Source organism: Mustela lutreola, chromosome 11 (assembly GCF_030435805.1).
Source record: "Mustela lutreola isolate mMusLut2 chromosome 11, mMusLut2.pri, whole genome shotgun sequence".
Taxonomy (NCBI): domain Eukaryota; kingdom Metazoa; phylum Chordata; class Mammalia; order Carnivora; family Mustelidae; genus Mustela; species Mustela lutreola.
In genome coordinates this window covers 37,432,749-37,456,256 of record NC_081300.1, presented here as the reverse complement: position 1 = coordinate 37,456,256, position 23,508 = coordinate 37,432,749, and the positions used below count along the sequence as shown (strand labels likewise).

At 41.8% G+C, this 23,508-nt stretch overlaps 1 protein-coding gene across 25 annotated transcripts in view; it reads left to right on the top strand.

The window, feature by feature from the left end:
* DTNA (dystrobrevin alpha) overlaps positions 1–23,508 on the top strand; it is a 354,355-nt gene that overhangs the window by 232,253 nt on the left and 98,594 nt on the right. For all 25 annotated transcript variants that reach the window (XR_009345815.1, XM_059139254.1, XM_059139255.1 and 22 more), the window contains one exon: positions 8,655–8,735. Coding sequence is in view for 24 of the 25 variants with exons in the window: in XM_059139254.1 (XP_058995237.1) it covers positions 8,655–8,735 (81 nt within the window). In the remaining variant the exon portion in view is untranslated. The remainder of the gene's footprint in view (positions 1–8,654; positions 8,736–23,508) is intronic.

Here is a 23,508-nt window from a genome sequence, read left to right as displayed (position 1 = left end):
AAAAGGGGAATACACATCTGACCTTAACAAGGCTTTCGTGAGCATCCTGTTTAGACACAAAGTAGGACATATCCATAGTATGTAGGATTCTGATGGTTAAGACAACTGGCTGATTTCAGAGGAAGAATTGATGGTGATAGGTAGGCTGTCATACAAAAGAGAGAGATGATCTCCTTGAGAATGTGTTAAATAGTTGAAAAATATATGGATTATTCCAGCAGCTCAATCTGCAGGACACCAAAAAAAAAAAAAAAAGACAAGGAAACTATTATCAGGGAAGACTGACATCAGGCCTTGGAAAGTTAAGTTCCCCCAGGTATCTGTGAAGGACCTAAAAAGGGAGGAAATTGTAAATCCAGTCAGCTGAGTATTTTCTAGAAATAATTTTTTAAATAATTTTTTTAAAGATTTTATTTATTTATTTGACAGAGGGAGAAAGAGTACAAATAGGCAGAGAGGCAGGCGGTGGGGGGCAGAGGGGTGCGGGTGGTGCCAGGAGCAGGCTCCCCACTGAGCAGGGAGCCCAATGCGGGACTCAGGATCCTGGGATCGTGACCCGAGCCGAAGGCAGTCGCTTACCCAACTGAGTCACCCAGGTGCCCCTAGGAAAAAAACAAAATTAAACAGCAAAAGAAAGTGCCAAAGAGAGTCTTTGTTTTGGGAATTACAAATGCCAAAGAAAGATTGCATGTAAAGGAGTTAAGACAGGGAGGACTTTATTCAAGATTATTGCAAAGCAGTCAGGACCTACTGCAAGAGAAAAGAGAGATTGAACTCAATCTGGAAGGCAGGAGGGCTTTTAAGTACTGGGGTGAACTAGTGCAGAGGTCCTGAAGATTATTAGTGGGGAAGGTGGTCTAATTGTCCCAGTTAGAAAGTTAGGCTTCTATGCTCCAACAGACAATTGGAGATCTCCTTCAATGATTGCATTTCAAAGGTTTGGCTCCCCTGTCCTTAAGAAAGGTGTTCCTGGGCTGTAAAACGGGCAAGAGGCTGGGAGATTACTTCCGCAATGGAGCAGACAAAGAATTTACAATGAAAAGTTCTCTAAAGTAATGCTCTAAGGAAAGGAGGTCAGAGGTGTTGGGTCAGGAAGAAGCCACTCTGAAGGTTGGTCAGGATGGGGAGTGGGGGGTGGCCAATGTTAATGCCTTTCAAAGGCCAAAAAACAGAGGACACGAAGAATAGAGCTTTGTGATTGATGAGAAGAACAATGGGTAAGAAATTTAGGCAAATTCACGTGATTACATTAAACATTAAACATCTCATTAAACATCTACTCTGAGCTCAGAAACATCTCCTCTGAGCTCAGAAACACAAGCAGCAGAAGCAAGAAGAAATGGTAAAGAAATTAAGGGTAGCGTGGACTCAAATAAGCCAAAAAAGACTAGCCTTATGTTAAAACCAATATGAAACACTAACCCTGTGGCCAACAACTTTGATTAAAGAAATTCTAGACAAGTTGCCTTTAACCAAAACTCCCTTGGGGATAATGCCCTAATTATCAGTTTGTTTAGTACCTTAGATTAAAACTGAAAAGACTTAGTTAAAGTTAAATGTCATCCTCACTTTGGCTTTTCAGCCATCAAATGAGTTTACCAGCTCATATCAGCTTATCAGATTGGCTTTTAGCAGAATAAATTGTTTGTTCTTGGAATTAAATCACCTCTGTTTTCTTGCTGTCAGAGAACATCACTCTGCCTTATATGACTCTCACTTATGAACACGTCATTCACTGTTGTGAACATCTCTTAAGGATAAGCCATAGGCCTTTACCTTCGAATCCATTCACCTCAGATGCTGAGTAAATGTTGGTTTACAAGCCTACAGGGCACAGGACCGGTAGGTTTTAATCAGAGGAGAGTAATTGGAAAACGTTCTTTCATAACTCAGAAGACTACCTACCGAGATAAAGAAGGTCCTGAGGAGAAATCAGAGTGCTACCACTGCCTTTAAGCACAGGAGGGATAGAAAATCAGAGAGAGGCAAATATTCGTACTCAACCAACACTTGAATTGTTCAAACGCAGATAGTTCTTCAGAAAGTTGACTACAGTCAGTACATGGGTATCTGGAATGAAACCTAGAGTATGATTTTGTAATACTATGACTTTTAGGAAAATTTATTTCAAAAACTCAGAAAAATTCCATGAATGAGACCGCTCCCATGAGCCCACCGCACCCCTGGTAGGCCATGGTGGATACAGGGACTTTTTTCACTTTCTTCTTCATTTCTCTTGCTTCTCAGCTTCTTTAAAATGTTAATACCATGGGTCACCGCTCTGGAAATACTCTCTTATGGCACCACTCTAGTCCACTCTCCTGCTTTTTTTTTGACCACTTGACTTCTCTTTTTATGTCTCTTGGCACCTTCCAGATACCCTAAAGCCAGATTTTACCAAAGTTTTGTTCGATTGCCTCCATTTACAATTTCACTTTCTGTCAAGGCTTCACCATTATTGTTATGGCTCACAAGATTCAAGGAGTCCTTCAAAGCCATTCTCATAAACCAGCTTATCCAGAATAGTCAGTATATAAACTCAGGGTCCCTTCTAGCCTGTTCCCTCACTGTCAAGGTTTCTACTAATGAAGCAGCTTGAGGTGGGCTCACCATTAATTCCACTAAGGGCCCCTGATTATATGCAAAGTCACCTCTTGGAAAAATATTCCCAGTCTTGGCGCAATGAAGACAAATTGCTGCATTTTATATGTTTGTTAATAATTCTGGAAATGTACTCCATAGTCAGGAGTTCTATATCTGTATATCCAACTGCCGCTGATTATCTCCATTTGGACATCCCACAAGCACCTCAATCTCAGTGAGCCCAAAACTGAACTCTTCATTCACCCACCTACAAACCTATTCTGTATTTTCCCATAGCCCAGTGAGGGCCTCCCCATCCCACTGAGTGTCCTAATGTAGAAATTTGAGTATTATCCTTGAACCCCAAATTCCTTTCTCTCTTCCCTTCTCTATCTCTCTCACATATACACACACGCATACACACACACAAACACACGCACACACAGACACACACACAGATCCGGTCAATCAGCAAGCATGGAAGACTTCAGATACATTGTTCATAGGCTTCTTCTTTATTCAGTAGATATTTATTGAGTGAATTTGAAAAATTAATGAGATATTTAATTATCTGAATGACCATACCAATGGCTTTATGATGAGCTATCAAAACATGAAAGGCAAAATACATATGAATTGTGTGAAATTATTCAGAATGTAGTAAAAAAATGAAAGCCCAAAATTAGGTAAGGTTGGTTGGTTGGATCAAAAGATAGATGGATAAATGGAGAAAAAGAAAGGAAGAAGGTGGGGGGAGGGAGTAAGAGAGTGAGGAAAGGAAGGACAGGGAGAGAGGAGAAAAATCTTGGAAGGAAGAATAAAAGAGGAAAAATGGGATTTGTAGAATATAGCAGTGTGATCCATCAGAATTTCTTTTTTTTTTTTCTTTTTCAGAGAAAGGAAGACAGAAGGGAGAGGGGCAGTGTGGGGCCAGACACAGGGCTTGATCTCACAATCCTGAAATCATGATCTGAGCCAAAATTAAGAGTGGGATACTTCACTGATTGAGCTCCTTGGGTGCCCCTGTGATCAATCGAAATTTCTTAATGCCATCTTTGCTTTTTGTCTTTATCACTTTCTTCCAAGTATGACATGGGTATGAGAGACTTAAGGAGAGGGTACGAGAGAAGCAAGTTACCTTAAGTGAATTAGTTTTACATTTTTATTATGAAAATTTCAAATGTATACAAAAGTCTAGAAAATATTATTCATCTCCCCTCTGATTTGCTCCCAGCCCCTCTCTATCATTATGAAGAAAATCTAACATAATATTTAAATGAGTTGACTCTAATGTTTTAAAGAATTATATCCCAATGATACAATACTAAAAGAAAAAAATACCATCTACTTTTCTTAGAAATAATGAAGAGGACATTGTAAAAAAGGAAAAAATAGGGAAATACTATACTCATCTTTTTGCTATACCTCTTTTTTATTAAAAAGGAAGATTATAGAGTCTTGAGAGTCTAGGGTATGAACTTGCAGGTTTTATATGATGGATTTTTTTTTCCAGATGACGGAATAAAAATAGTGCTAATCCTAGATATTTCAAGATGCTAAGAACAAGGATTGCTCTACTGACTTTTTCATTCACTTATTCAAATTCTGTCTTTTTTATAAAGGAATTAAGTCAGCTAATTTCCCTTTTTAATAAGGCTACTAGACCGCTAGCTCAGGAAAATACTATAGCATAAAAACGAACCTTAATTTCAGCAAGATATTGGCAAAGTCTCTTACGTTGTGGGTGTGTTAGAGCAATGTGAGCTGAATCGCTATAATTAGGTAGATTTAGAGGTGGTGATGTGACCATGTCTGCAGGAATAAGCAATGGGTCAGTCAACTTGCAGGACAGCCTCTAGTAGATACTAGAAGAATCTATTTGTGGACCTGTTCATGTCCTTGGTTTTAACCAATGCCTTGGACACAGAAGACATGCGACTACTGCCACAGCAGACTAGGAGCTTATAGACTTTTGAGAAGAGACCACACATGTAAAACTGAATTAAGTTTATGGTTTACTGGGGCAGAGACAAATAAATTTGTTTTAAACAAGTTGGATAAACAGAGCAAGCGCCTGGTGCAGCATATCTCAGCTCAGCTTTTTTGGGTCCCAGAACCATATGGATCCTGTTGCCACTTACATTGTCTGTGCAAAGTGGTGTGAAAAGCTAATGTCTGCAAAGCTCAGTTTCATTGCTCACCACATCCTGTCTGATACTTAAGGTTTACAACCTCAGCCAGGAGGAACTTATGTAAATAGGAAACAGCAAGAGACCCTCAGACCCCTTCCTGACTCCTGAAGAAAACAGAGGGTCCATTAAGTCCACATCATGATAGGACAGGGAACCCTCTCATTCTCCTGTCCCTAAGCATCATCTCTGTGCCCCTCTGACTACCTGCAGGAGAGTCACACCTTTGCTGAATTGCCCCTAGGGCCTCTATGAGAAGGAGATGCCGAGGAGCCATGGTTTCTATCCTTGGAGGATATGGTCTTGCTGGAACTAAGACATTTAATTGTGTGGGACAGAAGCCCTTTCACACCTGGGGCTTATCGTTATCCTTCCAGAATTTACACAAATAATCTGTGTCCCTAATGTCTTCTTTTAAAGACTTATTTTCAGCTAGTGATTGTTGACCCAAGCTCAGCATCAATAAAAATACATATTCCTCCAGGGGAAAAGGCAGACTGAGCATTCAGGCATTTCAGATAGTCTCTCATCTCTGGTTATTCAATACCCCAGAGTGTTCCTGTTCCACAGGAGCCTCTCAGGTTTATAGAGGACACAAAACTGGGAAGTCCCTCGGAGATGCCAGTGGCAAAATAAAAAATTTTAGAATGGTTACAAGCACGAGCTAAAAATTAAAAGAAACTAACCAGATACATACAAAGTCCTATCTTTAGCCTCCAAATAAGCATTTAAATAGAAAACAGAAAAGATATGATAAGATGTAAGTACATATGATTTTTTAAACCCACTTTTTAATGAAAAGAGACAGAAGAATGAGCCATTTAATTTTTTTTAGTTGTATTAGTAAGTGTCTTATCAAAAGTGGCAATGATTGCTTTCTATATGTTCTGCACAGACAAAGCAATAACTGTGGCATTTGGGTTAATTTTGTATATCTCATTTCAAGGATCTACGAGCCACCCATAGAGCCAGAAGACTAGAATGGATAAAGGTCTCAAAGCCATGCCTGATGATAATGAGAATACTAATAGCAATGGGCATGTATTGAAGCCCTATTGTGTGCCTCCATCTGTGGTAGACAATGGCCTGGAAATGGCTGTGGAATTGAACCTGTCCAATCTAAAAGGTCAAGAAGTTATGATCCCAGCTAAACTTTAAACTCCATGATGAGAGGGGTGTTTTTACATAATCATAATCTTCAGATGGTAATGAAGATGCTAGTCATGGTCGTGATAGCTGCTTCCCAATGTGTGAGAAATAAATTATCAAGTGACAGGGAGAAAAAATGATGTGTCTCCAGAGAGGAAATTAGATCAAATAAATTGAACTTATCAGGACACAAATTAAAGCTCAAATATAAAAAAGAAATCTCTATCACTTAGCGCTATCAGTATCACTTATTGTTACTCAGAAGTGGTATAAAAAACCTTTTAAGGAGTCCCACCTGCTATTAAGTGCTCACTAGGTGCAAGCATCAGACCTTACCAGCTTGTAAAGCTGATACTGTAATCACCATATTCATGGAAAAATCAGGTAGCGAGTAAAAACTTGTCAAAGGTTGGGGCGCCTGGGTGGCTCAGTGGGTTAAAGACTCTGCCTTCGGCTCAGGTCATGATCCCAGGGTTCTGAGATCAAACCCCACATAGGCTCTCTGCTCAGCGGGGAGCCTGCTTCCTCCTCTCTCTCTGCCTGCCTCTCTGCCTACTTGTGATTTCTGTCTGTCAAATAAATGAATAAAATTAAAAAAAAAAAAAAGAATTTAAAAAACTTGTCAAAGGTTACACAACTAGGAAATGAAAGATTAAGGCTTACTGACTTTAAAGCTCATTTATTTTTACTAAGTTATAACCATCCCTATCATTGAAAATAATCCATATGGCCATTGTCCACATGTCCATCTCTTAAGGGCATGGTTAGGAGAATTCCTGCACTGGGGGAGTATGGGCCCTACCTAGCTCTTTGATCCTTCAGGCACCCAGTGTCAATGAGCCTGTTTGTCAAGTAAACACATTCTCACAAGAATGAATGTTTAATGATCTGCTTAATAAAACTGGGAAGTAATAGGAATATTGATATCATTTTTAAACGAATCTAAAGAGATCAGTTAGATTCAAGGGAATGCTAAATGCTCTCAATGCAGGACATTTGCTAATTCCCCCTGAATTTCATTAGGAAAGCACTTAATTGGCCTCCTACTATAATTATTTCTAGACCAGTTCATTTACTTGCTACCCTAACTATTCTATTTTGAATCATTTATGTAGCACTTTTACTGGTAAAGTTCAACACATGTCAAATATAGCTCTGTGCCTTTATATCTGTTACGAACCATAAACATGGGCTTAAAGAAAGCCAAATATTTGGAAGCAGAGAAGAACAGACATTTGTTGAAAGTCTGCTATGTTCTAGACACAGTCTAGAGATCAGCTCATTCGGAAAAGGGTAGGAGGATCGCCAGGAACTCTGGTGTGGATGTAGTAAGCAGCCCGTCCACAGGGTGCTGTGAGGACACCAGCCCCCAGCCTGGCAGAGGTTCTGGGTGGAGAGTCGTAGGAAATATTACTGGGTTGGTGGCATGGGAAGTATACACAGAGGGGCTTGGATTCGCAGCAGAACATTCAGACTTGGTGAGCAGCAGAAGCCATGCTGGGTTCTTGAGTAGAAGTATAGAATGAGCAAAGTTTTTCAAGAATATGGGGAACGTGTTCCTCTCTTTAGAGAGAGGAGTGGGAAGCCACAGTATAAGAAAGAGTAGTGGTTGTTCTTAGAAAGGAGTCTCCTCTGAGAGTGACAGGAAAGTTTGCAGGATACACACTTGCAATACTGATGCGTACTCGGCGCCAGCTCTGTGCCAAGCCCTGGTCTCCGTGCTTAGGCGTAGTCACGCATTTGCCTCCTAATTCTGTGAAGTAAGAAGCGGTGGTATCATCATCCCCAACTTCCAGATGAGAAAACTGAGGGTTCTAAGAGCAGCTGATGTGGACACCAGGGTTGCTCAGTCAGTTAAGCATCTGCCTCAGGTCATGATCTTGGGATTCCGGGATCGAGCACCCACCCCCCACCACCCTCCCGAGACTGCGCTCAGCCCAGACTCTGCTTCTTCCTCTTCCTATGCCTCTCCCCCCACTTGTGCTCTCTCCCCCCCCCCTTTCTCTCTCCCTCAGATAAATAAATAATCCTATAAATACAAATAAATAAATAAAAGCAGTGGACCTAAGATCACATAGAAAAGATACCCCACATTCAGCGAGCGCTCCCCTGGCAGCCAGATTTTTTTTTTTCTTAAGATTTTATTTATTCATTTGACACAGAGGAGAGAAATCACAAGTAGGCAGAGAGGCAGGCAGAGAGAGAGGGGGAAGCAGGCTCCCTGCTGAGCAGAGAGCCCGATGCGGGGCTCGATCCCACGACCCTAAGATCATGACCATCCCACGACCCTGAGATCATGACCCGAGCGGAAGGCAGAGGCTTAACCATCTGAGCCACCCAGGCGCCCCTCGTAGCCAGATTCTGTGACCCACCCATCACAGTGCGTTTAAAATGGTTGTTTGACGACACTGCTATCGTCTTGCTGTTTAAAGTCACAGCTTGAGCAGATTGTTCTCGGAAGTGGCAGACACCACAGGGCTGAGGCCGTGTTTTTCCGCCCACGAACACGGTGGACAACCAGCGTGCCGGCTCCGTGCGCTCTCCTCCTCCAGAACCTGAGGGATGTGAGGCAGACCTTTTCTAGTCTGAAAGTTATATTTGTAGTCTAATAAAGATAAAAATCAAGTTAAGTGAATGGGCTATACTATCTATGGCCGTTTTCTTTATAAATATTATAAATCGCTTTCCACACACATGGCAGACCATATGTGTACGTTTCTCCCCCCCCACCAGGGGCTCAAGATCTGGATCGCATCCGACTCTCCACCTACAGAACAGCATGCAAGCTTCGGTTTGTTCAGAAGAAATGCAACTGTGAGTATGCCAGTTGTTTGGACTAATTACCCTCCTGAATCCTATAGTTTATGTTTGTTACTTTGTTTATTAAAACTGGTGTCTTGTAAGTGTTGATAAAAATATGTTTACACAACAGTAGAGTATCAGGATGCACAAATGGTTAGAGAGACTCTCCGTAAGTGATTCTGAAGGTTTCATTGCTCTTAACTGCTCAAGTGATGATCCTTTGGATGTGTGCGAAATCCTGTCCTTGGGATGGTTTAAATCTGGATGAATATTGTTCTTCTCTTCTCTAGCTTTGGTATTGTCCATGCAGTGCCATCAGAGTAGTTTCCACGAACGTTAGAAAACACCAGATATTAAGGGTTTTTTTTATACATGTGTTTGCCTTACAAGTATAAGAAAATATTGATAAGCCCCTCGAAAGCACAGAAGTTTCTTTCTGAGGCTACAAAATTACCCTTTGTATCAGAGTTTTAACTACATTGGCCTGCATCGGACCAAAGCAAGAAAAGAGGCAATAATACTCGAAGAAACAAAGAGACTTGCTTCGACATGTTCCCAAATTTTAAAATGTCGGCAGCCACTAGATCACTAATCCCAGTGAACCGTTAGCATCGTCTGCTGCTTCACTGCTCTCATCATTCTCTGGAGAAAAAAATTGCCTCATAGTTCGTGTCTATGAACTTACTCTTTTCTTTTTGAAAACTGACTGCTGTAAAAATGAATAAGTATTCTCATTTTCTAATTAGTATTGGATGGATTAGAAAAATGAGAACCAGAATGTTCTCCTGAGGACGAACACGTAGTTTTTGCATGAGTGGCAGAGGGCTTAGACGTGGTCAGTATGGAAACCAGGCATGTCCACACCTCTACCTCCCAGAGTCTCCAGCAGACGTTCCCTGGGACCCTGCCCCAGGCTCCCCAAATTCTGACTGGGGGGGGGATGGGCAGGCAGCTAGTCTTCACTTGCTCATATAGAGCTTCTTCCCCAGCTTCCCCAAATCCTGACTGGGGGGATGGGCAAGCAGCTAGTCTTCACTTGCTCTTATAGAGCTTCTTCCTCAGCTTCAGTGGCTGGAAATGGGGCTGAAGTTTGGGGCAGGAGAAGAGGGTAAACACAGGTTGGCCAGATAATCAAAGACATGTTTGACTCCTTACAGAAAACTAAATCCAACCAAAAAAAAAAAAAAGTTGGGGAGACTATGAGAAGAGCACTACAGATGCGGGAAGGAATCTGTGAATGTACTTGCAGCCCTGGGCACTGAGGAGTCTATAAAAGGACTTTCGAGCACTGGTATTAAAGGACAAGGAAGAGGCTTTCACCAAAGAAAGGCTTTTCTACCCTCCTCAACCCTACCACCTATATTTAAACAAAAGGAAAGGTCTCCATGTCTTCAGCGATGAAAAAGTGACAGGATCCTCCTGTGTCTTTGCTCATCACCACTCAGTGGCCCTGAGAATGAAGGGGGAAGACAAAGAGCAGGGACGGGGGTTCTCATCCCATAGAGCTTTGCCAAGCAGAGCTTCCTCCTCCGGGCCTTTCAGCAGAGAGAGGGAATTGTTTAAAAAAAAAAAAAAAATGTTACAAAACAGTCGGGATGATCCAAAAAGTAAATAAACAATAAAGAAAGGGAAGCCTGGGAGGGAAGGGGAGAGCATTTCAAAGGCCCTATCTCCAGCAACCCTGGGCCACCTCGCATTCCTCCTGCTCCCAGGGAATGGCCCCTTCTCATTCTTGGGGGTCTCCTTTTCCTCTTCCTGTTCTTCTCTGCTCTTGATCCTTATCCTACATCCAGAATCATGTGGTGGTCACCCTGACTAGGCAAGGAGTCACGCTGACCTCCTTGGAAAACCGTGCCAGTCTATCCCTGGGGAAACTAGAACTTTCATACTCATCTAGTTGTCCCTCAGTGCATCCATTCACTCACCTTTTAAATTAGAAAGCTTATAACGAGCTCCTACTGTGTGTTCGGCACTGTGCTTAGGTGCCTGGGGTAGAGCGAGGTGAATAAGATACGATCTCTGCCTTAAAATTGCACAAAGTCTAACTGGGTTAGCCTGGATGGAATTTTAAACAGGCTCCTAACGCAGTATGAAAGTGTAATGGTAGGAATGGGGGCATGGTGTTGTGGGAGAACAAGGAGGCTGGGCCCTATGTGGGCATGAGGGCCAGTAAGAGGGGTTTCCTAGAGAAGGAGGCATCTAGCATGATACTTAGAGAATTAGTGGACATTACACAGAGAAGTGTTACACCCGACAAACTTCATCTATTTGAGGATGAGGAAAATCCCTTCTTAGCCTGTTGGCTAAGATCAAGTGTAGGAAAATATTACATTCTCTACAAACTATACAAAAGTAAAGCTTAAGGAAGAGAAACAAGTGGGTGCCTGGGTGGCTCAGTGGGTTAAAGACTCTGCCTTCGGCTTGGGTCATGATCCCGGGGTCCTGGGATCGAGCCCCGTGTCGGGCTCTCTGCTCAGCAGGGAGCCTGCTTCCTCCTCTCTCTCTGCCTGCCTCTCTGCCTACTTGTGATCTCTGTCTGTCAAATACATTTTTTAAAAAATCTTAAAAAAAAAAAAAAAGGAAGACTAACAAGCAGGTTTTCAATGCTCTGCTAAAATAAAGTTGCTTTTTAAAATTGTTTCTACCTTGAGCAAAAGTGTTAAATGCAAGTATGATATGTGTTTGCTGAGTTTTCCTCCCTGACAACAAATCTAACAGTTGTGATGTCAGGGAGCTTGCAAAATGCTAACACAGCTGAGACTGTTTTATCTTAAAGGCAGAGCCTACTTTTTCAGATAACTAGGACACTGGTGTTTATGGGACATAATATTAGTCAATGTTGAACGTACACCCCTGTATTAGGGGAAGGTCATTTTTGTCTGCAGTGAAACTTACACCATAAATATGGTACCTTATACTGGAGTTTTACTCTACAATAAGAGAAATTTTTTAAAAAATCCAGGCAGTGTATTTGTAAGTGCATTGCTTTATTGAAATTCTTACATAGCGTTTACTTCATAGAAATCGATGGACCTTAAGAGAACAGGTTATTTTTAGGTCCAGACCTTATTTACAGGTAAGATTGATGTTGGGTATTAACAAAACTAAGCTTAAAAACTATATAGTAGAGGGAAGAAAACATTAAAAACTAGCACTTGTCAAGTCATCACCTAGAAAGAAAAAATATTATCTGGATATAGCATGGAGTATATAGACTTTTAAGAGATTTGTTTTTTTATCTGAGTTCAGACATCAGAAGGGTTAGTTAATTCCCCGTATTTCTGTCCCCACAGCCCCTGCCTACTGTCTTTATGGTTTCCTGTACAGAGTACTGATTCCTATCACTGGCATTCATGTTCCTTCCCTCTAATGCAATTCCCAGTGGATGCTGAGAGTAACTGCTTCTGAGGGTCGAAAACACTCCACAGAAGAGGCCAGAAACCTGTGGCCTGTGCACTGAATGCAGCTCAGCACTTACTTTTGTATAGACTGTAAAATAGGAGTTTTTACAGATGACTATTTGCAACGATTTTAAAATAGGGAACATTACTTACAGTCCCAGTTAAGCAAAATGCTGTCCTTCCCCCGCAAATTCTAATCTTCTCATTGGTAAACAGGTATTGAAAAAAAATTCCTTCCATTATTATATTTTAATTTCATCAGAAAAGTGTATAAATTTGTTTTCTCTCTCATTATATATATGCCAGAGTAATATCTACATAATATTACTATGTAATCTGGTAGTGCCCCACTTTCCAAACACGAAAAAGACATTCACCAACCTCTGTTATAAAAGAAAAACTGTGAGACACCATCTTTTCTTTTTTTCAGACAAAAGACACTTGATTCCTTCAACTTTTCTCCATGGGATTCATTTGTCAAGTCAGCTTCTTCCCCTTACCGCTCATTTTTGTACTCTGGCCTAACCTCCCTCCCCGTGCCATGCCTAGCACATTCCCTAATGGAACAAAAGGATGGATGACCCTAAAAATTAGGGGACACCAAGTTGTCAATTTTATTTTCTAGGAGGAATAGGACAGAAAGGGGATAATACACACAATATTCCTAACTCTGCTTTCTAATCGATAGCATTTTCTTTAGCTTCGAGGTTTCCTGAGAACTTTACACAAAAATAAGCTATACACCATCTATAAGAATGTGTGCAATGACAACATCTCAGCTTTGTTTTAAACAAATAACTATTTTCTGCCAGAACATTATCTCCTCGGTCAGCACTGACATGGTTAATGATCCAGATACCCTGTAATGTCAGCAGATCTTTTCCCAGAAATTACTTTGGAGTCAATGGAATGCAGCCTTAAGTTCATGAACAATAAAAGGGAACAAGAGAAATAAATCAGAAATCTCAAATCTCTCCTGTTTAATAAAGGGAGCAAAAGTAAGGAGGCACCTTCTTTTAGTTCTTCTGCTCACAGCCTGAATTTTCTGTCAGTCATATCAACTAAAATTTAGTTAAAATTTTGCTTAAAAGGAAAAGAGGAGGAAAGGTATATATTTATATCTGAAATCTCAGTTTCTCAAACATTTCCCTCTAATAAAAGAAATATAAGTATTCCTCATCCACTTATAAAGTTAGAACACATGCTTTGACTTAATAACTCTAAACTTCATTCAGGATTTCTAGAAGAAAAGAAAATGCAGAACCTCTTCACCTAATGGCTTCTCTGTCACTGTGAAATTAACTCATGTGAATGTTAGATATGTGGTGGGTCCAGAAGGAATATTCTTTTATGAGTGAATGAATAGGATCCACTAGATTCATTTTTCACCAGCCAAGTGATTAGTATTATACCTTCAGGAATAGCCTTTAAATATGTGGGGTTTTTTTTGTTTGTTTGTTTTTTGTTTTTTCTTTTTTCTTTTTGAAATTTTATTTCTTTATCTTGAGAGAAAGAGAGAATGAACATGAGCAGGGAGGAGGGGTAGAGAGAGGGAGAAGCAGACTCCCCACTGAGCAGGGAGCCCAACTCGGGGTTTGATCCCAAGACCCCAGGATCATGACCTGAGCAGAAGACAGATGCTTAACTGAGTGAGCCATCCAGGCACTCCAGGTATGCTTTTTCTGAAATAAATACTAATATCCCATTCAATTTTATTCAAGTTGATTACCAGCATATTCCTCTTCTTTGCCATATTTTTAAGTATGTGGATTTTGGGCTGCCTGTATCCATTTCTATCATTACATAACACACTTAGCCACTTAAAACAAGACACATTTACTCTCTTATAGTTTCTGTAGGTCAGAAGCCAAACACAGCATGACTGGATTCTCAGCCTAGGGTCTCCCAGTGTCTGTGGTTCTCATCTGGGGTTCACGGTTCTCTTCTGAGTGAACTGGCTATTGGCAGAACTCATTTCCTTATGGTTGAAGGGTTAAGGTCTCCATTCCTTACTGACAATCAGCTGGCGACTACTCCTAGTTCCTACAAGCTACCTGCATTCCTTGCCACATGGCCCTCTAGATGTTTGCTTCTCCTTCCGTACCAGGCACACTGGGTCTCTCTGACTTCCTCCTCCTCTGTGATCAGCCAGAGAAAACTTTTAAAAGAGTTATGCAGGGGCACCTGGGTGGCTCAGTCAGTTAAGCATCTGCCTTAAGCTAAAGTCATGATCCCAGAGTCCTGGGATCAAGTCACTGGATAAAGCCCCGAGTCGGGCTCCCTGCTCAGCCGGGAGTCTGCTTCTCCCTCTGCCGCTCACCTCACTTGTGTGCTTGCTCTCTCCCTCTCTTTCTCAAATAAAGTCTTTAAAAAAAAAAAAAAAATGAAAGGACTTATGTGAGGTCAGGTTCACAGAAAATTTCCTTATCTTAAGGTCAACTGACTTGATACCTTAATTACATCTGTAAAATCCCTTTACTGAAGGACCTAAATTAAAACACTAAAGTGTTTGATTCAGCAGTGGAGAAGGTATATCAACACTGAAGACCAGAAATCTTGAGGATTGGGCAGGTGTGAAGGGCATCTTAGAACTCTGCCTACCACATTGCTCAGCATCATTGACTTTTCTGTTTTCCAGGTAATGACATAGAGAGCGTTGGGTGAAAAAATGAAGTTTAAAGGAAATACTCAGGTGACAGAAACAGATCCCCCCAAAAGAGATGTGTCTGAAGGAGAGAGATAGGACTCTTTCCTGTCAAGGAGTCAAAAGGAAGAGCAGGAATGTTCAGTTAGGGAAATAAGTGGCAGATGGCAAAGGCTTGGAGCATAATTATCTGTGCTCCAAGTGATTTTGATACATATTTTCACTCCTGATGTTGGATCATTCTAGACACTTGTTTAGAATAAAGAGAAAGGCATTGCGCTAGAATCCAACATTCCTTAAAAACTCCCTGTGGGGAAGTTGGTGGTAGCAGCAGAACATAAACCCATTTAAGATGCCTTATAATGTGGCAGCAGAAAACCTCCTCCTGGACCAGCAGAAAACTCTGTCTGGACCTGTGGCAAAACTGCTTCCCCTTCATCAGAGCGAACTTCTGGTAGAACAAATCTATAGTGTTAAGGTTCTGGTGCTTGTGATACAGGCTTAATTAGAGCTGCTTCTTCCCTTTCATTGCTTCTATTTTTAAGATCTTAAAGATTCAGAGCTTTGTTTTCTTGTGAGAGCTTTTATTTTTAGAGACGGCTAGGAGCTCCGTCTTCCCAGTCTTCAGCCACTGCGCAACCTATGAACTGAACCAGTGCCTGTAGTCGTTTCTGGGTGTCTGGAGGGAACAGCCATCACCTTCCTTCCCTTCCTCCTACTTCTGCATTAGGGCACGGAGCTGGGACCACTGAAGACTTTCACACTCACAGTTTAGGAAAGAACCTCATGTTTAAAAGCCCCCGCCCACTAGTTAAGAGTGACATGTACAGAGGCATCCTTTCAAGCTTCCCTGCGCCATCTAGCAAGTAAGATTCAGTGGGCTTCCCTGAGTGGTCTGTCAAGCTGTGTTCTGGGAACCTGCTGGACAGAGCCGCTGAGCTGAGCAGTGAAGGGACACCCAGAGGGTGCTGTCCTACAGCCTGGCTCCTGGGGTCATGGGGCTCTGGCAAACACTAAGAGGAAATGGAAGACAGTCAGGAGGAAGGGGAAGGGAAGATGGCCACTCCCACAGAACCACCCCTGTGACCCATGAGGACTAAATCAAGGAGACTTTCTTGACATTTTGTTCACGTTACCAGCAGCCACTCGTTTATTTTTTTATTCAACGAATATGGACCAAGGTTTGCTGCATGCCAAGAATTACTCCAGACCATGCGGGGGCGGCAGGGAAGTGATAATATTACATAGTGTTCAAATTTAGTATTAGAATAACCTCAAGTTTACAATCTAGTTGTATGTTCTTTTTTTTTTTTTTAAGATTTTATTTATTTATTTGACAGAGAGAGATCACAAGTAGATGGAGAGGCAGGCAGAGAGAGAGAGAGAGAGGGAGAGAGGGAACCAGGCTCCCTACTGAGCAGAGAGCCCAATGCGGGACTCGATCCCAGGACCCTGAGATCATGACCTGAGCCGAAGGCAGCGGCTTAACCCACTGAGCCACCCAGGCGCCCTGTATGTTCTATTTACTATAAAGCTTCTGGTTTTGTGACTATCAAATAGTAGAAAACACTCTAAAACTTTGCTATATCAGCTTATATCTAGCCTGTCAAGTCCCCTGAGCAAACTGCCACTTTCTGAAGAAAAAAAAAGTACTTATAAGTATGGCATTTAAAGACATCAATGTATCTGTAGCTATTGAAACAAATTATTTAGCTGTTTTTAATCATTCGTGATGTTCGGCTAGGACTTCTGTTTTACCTCCTTTTTTTATCAGGAATTGTAAAATTCTGTTCATTCTAGATGAGGAGAACATAGCACAAGAGATCTTAAATGGCTTCTCCTGAATAAACACCAGATCAAATCATATAATTGAGAGCTCAACTTCTAACCTCTAAATATTAGCCAAATGCTATGGTAAAAAGAGAGCCTGTCCGGCGATGTCTGTCAAACACATGGACCACGAGCCTGCTACAAAGCTAATAATGCGTCAGCCTTGAGAAACTTAGTTTCTCAAAGATAATAAACTCTAATGTAAGATCAAGTATACATTTTAATTTCCAAATTCAACATTGCTGATATAGGACTGTGATACTATTATATTGTGGAGAAGGATATGTCGAGGAAGAGTTAATTTGACCACACAGAATTACAATCTGTTTTGAACATGGTCATAATCATCGTTTTCTCCTCATTTGTTACTCTGAATGGGCTCAACCAGTGATAGATGGGGACTTGGTTAGAATCCGTGCTTGAGCCCATGTTTCCCAGGAAGCAGACTCCACACAAGGCTTCTGTGGAACTCCCTTGTTTGCCATTCCAGAGCGGAAGTGGAACAAGGGAGGAAAGCCAACAGACAGTGCAGGAACTTCTAAGGAACCTCCCAAAAGGCTCCAGAACTTTCCACCCAGGGGCCACAAGGAGGAAGTCCTAATCTAGCTGCTCCTCCCTCCCTACCACCCCCGTATGTCTGGGTTGCATTTGTGTAGGTGTGAGGCGGGTCCCTGGCCTTAGTGCTGGGGCATCAGAGGTTTGGAGCAAGAGTCTGAGGCAAGTGCTCTCTGCTGGCAGCTGTGTGGAACAGATCAGTGGAAGCCTACTCCTTGCCCATCGTTCCTGCAGGGGCTGGAGCAAGGGGCGGAGCCAAGATTTTGAAAAGGTATCAAACAGGGGTCTGAAACATTGCCTCCTGTGCACCTTGGCTTTCTGTGTTAGACATTTCCTCATTGGTGTTTTCTACTGCCTTTTAATTTTTTTTTTCTTACAGAAGATACACTTCTCATATTCTTAACCTCACTTAAGATACTGCAGATAATCTGCCAATTAGCCCTCTAGAGACTGCTGCACCCAAACACTAACCTATCTCCCAAACAATTTTCCTACGTACTAGGAAACTGAGTCATAACTATTTTCTGAATGGGTGAATGAAATGCATTTTCATGTCTATCCCGTTTTTTTTACTCTTATTGCAGAAAGACAATTAATTATACATAAATGGTACAGAGTGAGTGCAGGAAAAAGGGACACTTCCCCACGACTGCTGCTTATCTGTTCTTCAGGGACCCCATGTACTTTGTCCATAGGTGTTTATCGGGGCCAGATTGGCACGTGGTGCAGCGTCCCTGAAAGCAACAGCTGTAAAGGAAAAGTGGAAAGCAGTTTCTCAACAGTTACCAGCTGCATGGTTGCTCTTTTTCTTGAAATGCTGCCTCTGGCATCTAGGGTTCTGGCCATCTGCTCAAGTCATAGTGTTTAAGGAATAATGAAAGTACTGCGGGAAGCCATGCTCCGTGAGTCTCACTGAGCTCTCCGAATCTTCTAGAGATCATATGTCATGACTGGCAAACAGTAGGCCCTCTACCCTACTCCATTCACCAGGCACTGGTGAGCACCCAGTTTGAACAAGGCATATGCAAGTAGCTATGAGAAGTACAGAGATGAACAGGACATAGTACACATCTTCAAGTTAGTTATAATTTCATGCTGTGGTTCTTTCTCTCATGAATCTTTGAGAGAATCTTGATGAAAGTCACAGATCCTTTCCCTCCAAACACACATGATTGCAACCATAAAATTTAGTTCATCATTTCAGAGACCCTCCTCTCCTCTGAAGTTCAGTCAAGAGCTTATAAAAAACAAGTGGAGGGAACAATTCGACCCTTAGTAACTCTGAGAAATGCAGAGTGTCGTAAATGATCTCATACATGAAGTCTGGGAGCAACAAACGGGAGAGCATAATTCCACTTGAAGGTATCAGAGCTTCCTCGGGCATACATGAGGGTAATACCCTTGAAAGACAGTTAACTGAAGAGTGTATTTGCTAAAGAGTAAAATAAATCGTGAAAGAAAGCCAAATGTGTATTGTGGAATAAGAAGCCCAATGTGGCTGGGGCATAAGATTCTTGGAAAAAGCTGGAGGTGAGTAGCAGAGGAGGTCAGAGATTGGGGGACTGGACTGGTCCCTGGGTGGCTCCGTAGGTTTCCGACTCTTGGTTTTGCCCTCGTCATGATCTCATGGGTTGTGAATTCCAGCACCGAGTCCACCCCCAGGTCCATTCTGCACTCAGCAGGGAGTCTGCTTGAAGATTCTCTCCCTCTTTCCCTCCCCCAACTCACTCGCATGATCTCTCTCTCTCTCTCTCAAATAAATAAATATTTAAAAACAAACAAACAAATAAATAAGGTAAGGAGACTAGAGTCCAAACATTGGTTTTCAAGCTTAGAAAATTGGGTTTTACTCAATAGGTGATGGAGAATGGTATGGGACTTACACCACTTCTTAGGACAGATGGAAGAGAGCAGGAACTAGAGATGAGTAAGAAAGGTTATTATAAAAATCTATGTAGAATAGGCTTGGCAGGTAGCATGGCCAACTAGTCTAAGGCACTGGATTAAGGCTGCAGTCTCTTTGGGGGTGTGGGTTCAAATCCCACCACTACCATCCATTGGGCACCTGGGTGGCTCAGTCAGTTAAGCATCTGCCTTTAGCTCGGGTCATGATCCCAGGGTGCTGGGATCCCTGCTCCACAGGGAGTCTGCTTCTCCCTCGACCCTCCGCCTTTTCTCTCTCTGTTTCTCATGAATAAATAAAATCTTAAAAAAAAAAAAATCTATGTAGAAGGCAGTAAAAGCCCAAATTAGAGCACTAGAATGTAGGGAATACTAAAGGCATATTGAAGAAACCTATACAAACTGTCTAGTGAAGGCTAAAATGACTACCCAGAAGGAAGGTAAGATACACGATCCTCTTGCTTCTGAAGCTATTAAATACATTCCGAGCAAAGTTAAACACTGGCAGTGAGAAATTAGTTATTGTTCAGATCTTTCTTTTCATTTACCTTCTCTTATTATTTTTATAATCATTGGTACAAAACCTTGGAAAATAATAGGCTTAATAAATGCTTGTTCAATTGAATTCAGCTCAATTTAATTTACGGTATGACAGCTATTGAGCCAACAATTACTATACCTCATTTTGAATAATGATGCCAGTCTACAAACACAATTTAAGGAAAACTGAATACTTTTTTCCTAATGGACAATAGATGTACTGTCAGGGCCTCTGAGGACTGGCCTGATATCCTACTTGATTTTATGCCAAAAATATGTTGTAGACCTTTTCCTGAAGCTCTCTTCCATCATGCATCTTACCCAGGAAATTAAAGTGAAACTAAAATATCATCTTTGTAAGCTATGATGCTTCTCTCCAAGGATCCTTAGCACAGAGAGCGGTCTTGGTGATAAAGGTATATAATGTAGGTGCAAAGGAGTGTTGAATTCGGAAGCATAAAATAATTTGGTGTGTTATTTGGATGTTGTTTCGATTCATATATTGAAAGATATATCTCATGGCTCATGAATGGAAATCAAATACAAAAATTGTATTTTCTTAACATTTTCTTTCCCAACTCAGTTTTCGGTCCATGTGGCTAATCTCTTCAGTGTAATCACATCAAAATGCATTTCTTGACCCTGGCAAAGCATACCACTTAACTGAATTTCTCTTCCCTAAGAGCTTTTTAAACACTGTTTTGTCATGCTCAAAAGCCTGCATGAGGGCATAAAAATAAATTATTTATTTGAGAAGATCTTAACAACTAGACAATTTGCACATGGCTTCCTTGTTCCCAGGATTCTTGTGATATCTTTTAAATAAATTCCAACAGCTCAAATGAGCATCAATTTCCTGTTCTCCTTTTCTCTCATCTCTTTAAGTCATGCTCCACAGCCGTGGTTCTCAAACATCCTTGCTTTTCAAAATCACCCAGGGAGCAGGGGACACCGGGGATCCCCTGACCAAACTCCAGAACTATGGAATCAGAGGCCACAGTTTGAGATCTGCTCATTGCTCCAAAGACCACTTTTGATTCTCACCACTGGACTGGTTGGCTATAGACCAAGATGGAATTAACTCTCACGGTATTTTGAAAATGAAATTTAGTGTTAAACTTGATGGGAAGCAAATTCTCCATCTCTCTATTTGATTATTGAAAAATCAGAGAATTGTCAAATAATGGCCAATAAGGAAAGGTTACAAAGTTACAGACCCCGCTTTCTGGTACACCCAGTAAGCAAACTCTGCTAGCCCCAACAAGTTAGTAGAAGATGTGGTTGCCCCTTCTTCATTAGTTGCTCTCTGCTATCAGTCACTAGATCATCTTCTTCCTGGAGTATCCACCCCCACCATCCTGATCCTGCTGTGATTCAGGAACCAGCTTGAGCCCTACCACCTCCTCCTTTGAACCTTCCCAAAGTTTCCAGCCTGCAATAGCATCTCTGTATTTTCAGCTCCAGTAGTTTTGGGGTTTCTGGGGGGTTTTTTGTTTTGTTTTTTTAATCTGCTTAAAGGATATGGGCTTTCGATGACATAGTGTCTCAGCTTGATCTTTAGCTAGGCCATCTGAACAGGTCTTTCCCCATGGGAATTACAACCTCTTTCCTGGCCAGGTTCTCATCTTTGGTCTAGTCCCCTCTAACATGAAACACCATATATTGTAGAATCTTTAAAATTATTGGCTGGATTTCATTTCTTTTGAAAATATGCTTCCATTCCCAGTTCTGTACGTACACGGCAATTTTCTTCTGTAAGTTAATGCTTGTACATGCAATACGTGTAGGGTAAGTTAGTGACACGCTGAAATATTCTTTTCTTCTCATGAGTTGACATTCTCTGAATTTCGAGATAAGTGTTTGATCTGACCGTGAGCTAAACTCATTGCTGTGATACAGTCTCGCTGGATTTATAACGTCGTCACACCTGGTAAGAGGAAAACCAACCTGGGGCACCGGTGTGGCTCAGTGGGTTAAAGCCTCTGCCTTCGTTGAGTCCCGCATCGGGCTCTCTGCTCAGCAGGGAGTCTGCTTCCTTCTCTCTCTCTCTCTCTGCCTACCTCTCAGTGTACTTGTAATTTCTCTCTGTCAAATAAATAAATAAAATCTTTAAAAAAAAAAAAAAAAAAAGCCTCTGCCTTCGGCTCGGGTCATGATCTCGGAGTCCTGGGATCGAGCCCCGCATCGGGCTCTCTGCTCAGCAGCGAGCCTGCTTCCTCCTCTCTCTCTGCCTGCCTCTCTGACTACTTGTGATCTCTCTGTCAAGTAAATAAATAAAAATCTTTAAGAGAAAAAAAAAAAAAGAGGAAAACCAACCTGAAATTGTAGAAGAAAGCTTGTATGAAGGGGCAGAAATCTTTATCACTGACAGAGTAGAACAAAAAATTGGGAGATTATAGTCTTATCTGAATATGACAGTAAATGTTAATGCCTGTTTTCTCTCAAAAATAAGAACAATGCCTAAAATGCATATGGTGCTTTAGAGTTTACTAAGTGTTCTCCATGTGATTTTTGTTGTTCCCCAGAACACCTGTAAGATAAGAAAGTTGGATATTATTATTCCTGTTGTACAAATGAAGAAACACCTGAATCCATGTCTATGATCTCTGAGCCCATTTTTCTCTGGAAGAGAAGCTAGACTTATTGTATACTTGACGCCTTTGTTCACTAGATCCCACAGTCCTCTTCCACCTGCGAGTCTGTGTCTTCAGGGACCTGTCTTGTTCACGCTAATTCTAGAAGCCAGAAGAGGGCTGTGACATAATAAGGGCTGATAAGTACTTCTTCAGTGAATAAAATGAAGTTGTTAGCCTCTGGTATGGAAGGTTAAGAAAAGCAAGTTAGTGCGCTGGCACGGTAATGAGCTTAAAGAGGAACCTGGAGTTGTTCCTGAAACTCACAAGGAGGTAGGTTCTTCTCCCCCACCTCCTCACACGCTACGCACGTGGCAGTCTGACCCACAGGGGAAGCTCCCTGAAAGCATTCTTTTTTTTTTTTTTTAAAGATTTTATTTATTTATTTGACAGAGAGAGAGGACAAGCAGGCAGAGAGGCAGGCAGAGAGAGAGGAGGAAGCAGGCTCCCTGCTGAGCCTGATGCGGGGCTTGATCCCAGGACTCTGAGATCATGACCTGAGCCGAAGGCAGTGGCTTAACCCACTGAGCCACCCAGGTGCCCCCTGAAAGCATTCTTACCTAAAGTCTACTTGATACTTAGAATAATGAGTGCAACTTTGCATTTGAGAGCTGGCATAGGAAAAAGACAATGCTTCTAGGTGTGCTCATCTTTTAGTGCGAAGGGCACCAGAACTTTATTGGAAAACTGAAAGAATGACTCTCCATTAATAACTTTCCTATAAGCCTGCAAACAAAGTTTAATAATCCACTGTGTGAAGGAACACAATTTGGCGCATCAGACGTGCAGTATAAAGGAATCAGAAATACCACCTGCACGTGGTTCTCATGCTCTACCGAATTGCTCTACAATGGGCAATTCATGCTGGGAATTTTCCTGAAATCAGGGAACCTGGATCTAGGGAGGGAAGATCTGGACAAATTTTCTGGAGAAACAACCTAGCTCCTTTGTAGTGGGATTGGATGAGTAAGTCAGCATCAGAATTCTCCCTACTTTTACCTGTGTATATCAGAGACTGGAAAACTTGTCCTAAGCAAGCCGCGAACAACAGTCACCGTCACTTTAAGCCTGGGTGGCCAGAGTAGATGGGGTTTGACAGGGTGTATGCATGAGTGTGCACACACATCCACGCCCCATCTGCACGCTAAAGGATATTCCCAGTGGCATACCAACAGTTTATGTTCAATTCCCAACCTAATGCAAATTACTTTTCTCCCAGTCATGATCCCTAGGGAGTCTGCTTCTCCCTCTCTCTCTCCGTCCCTACTCACCCCACCCCT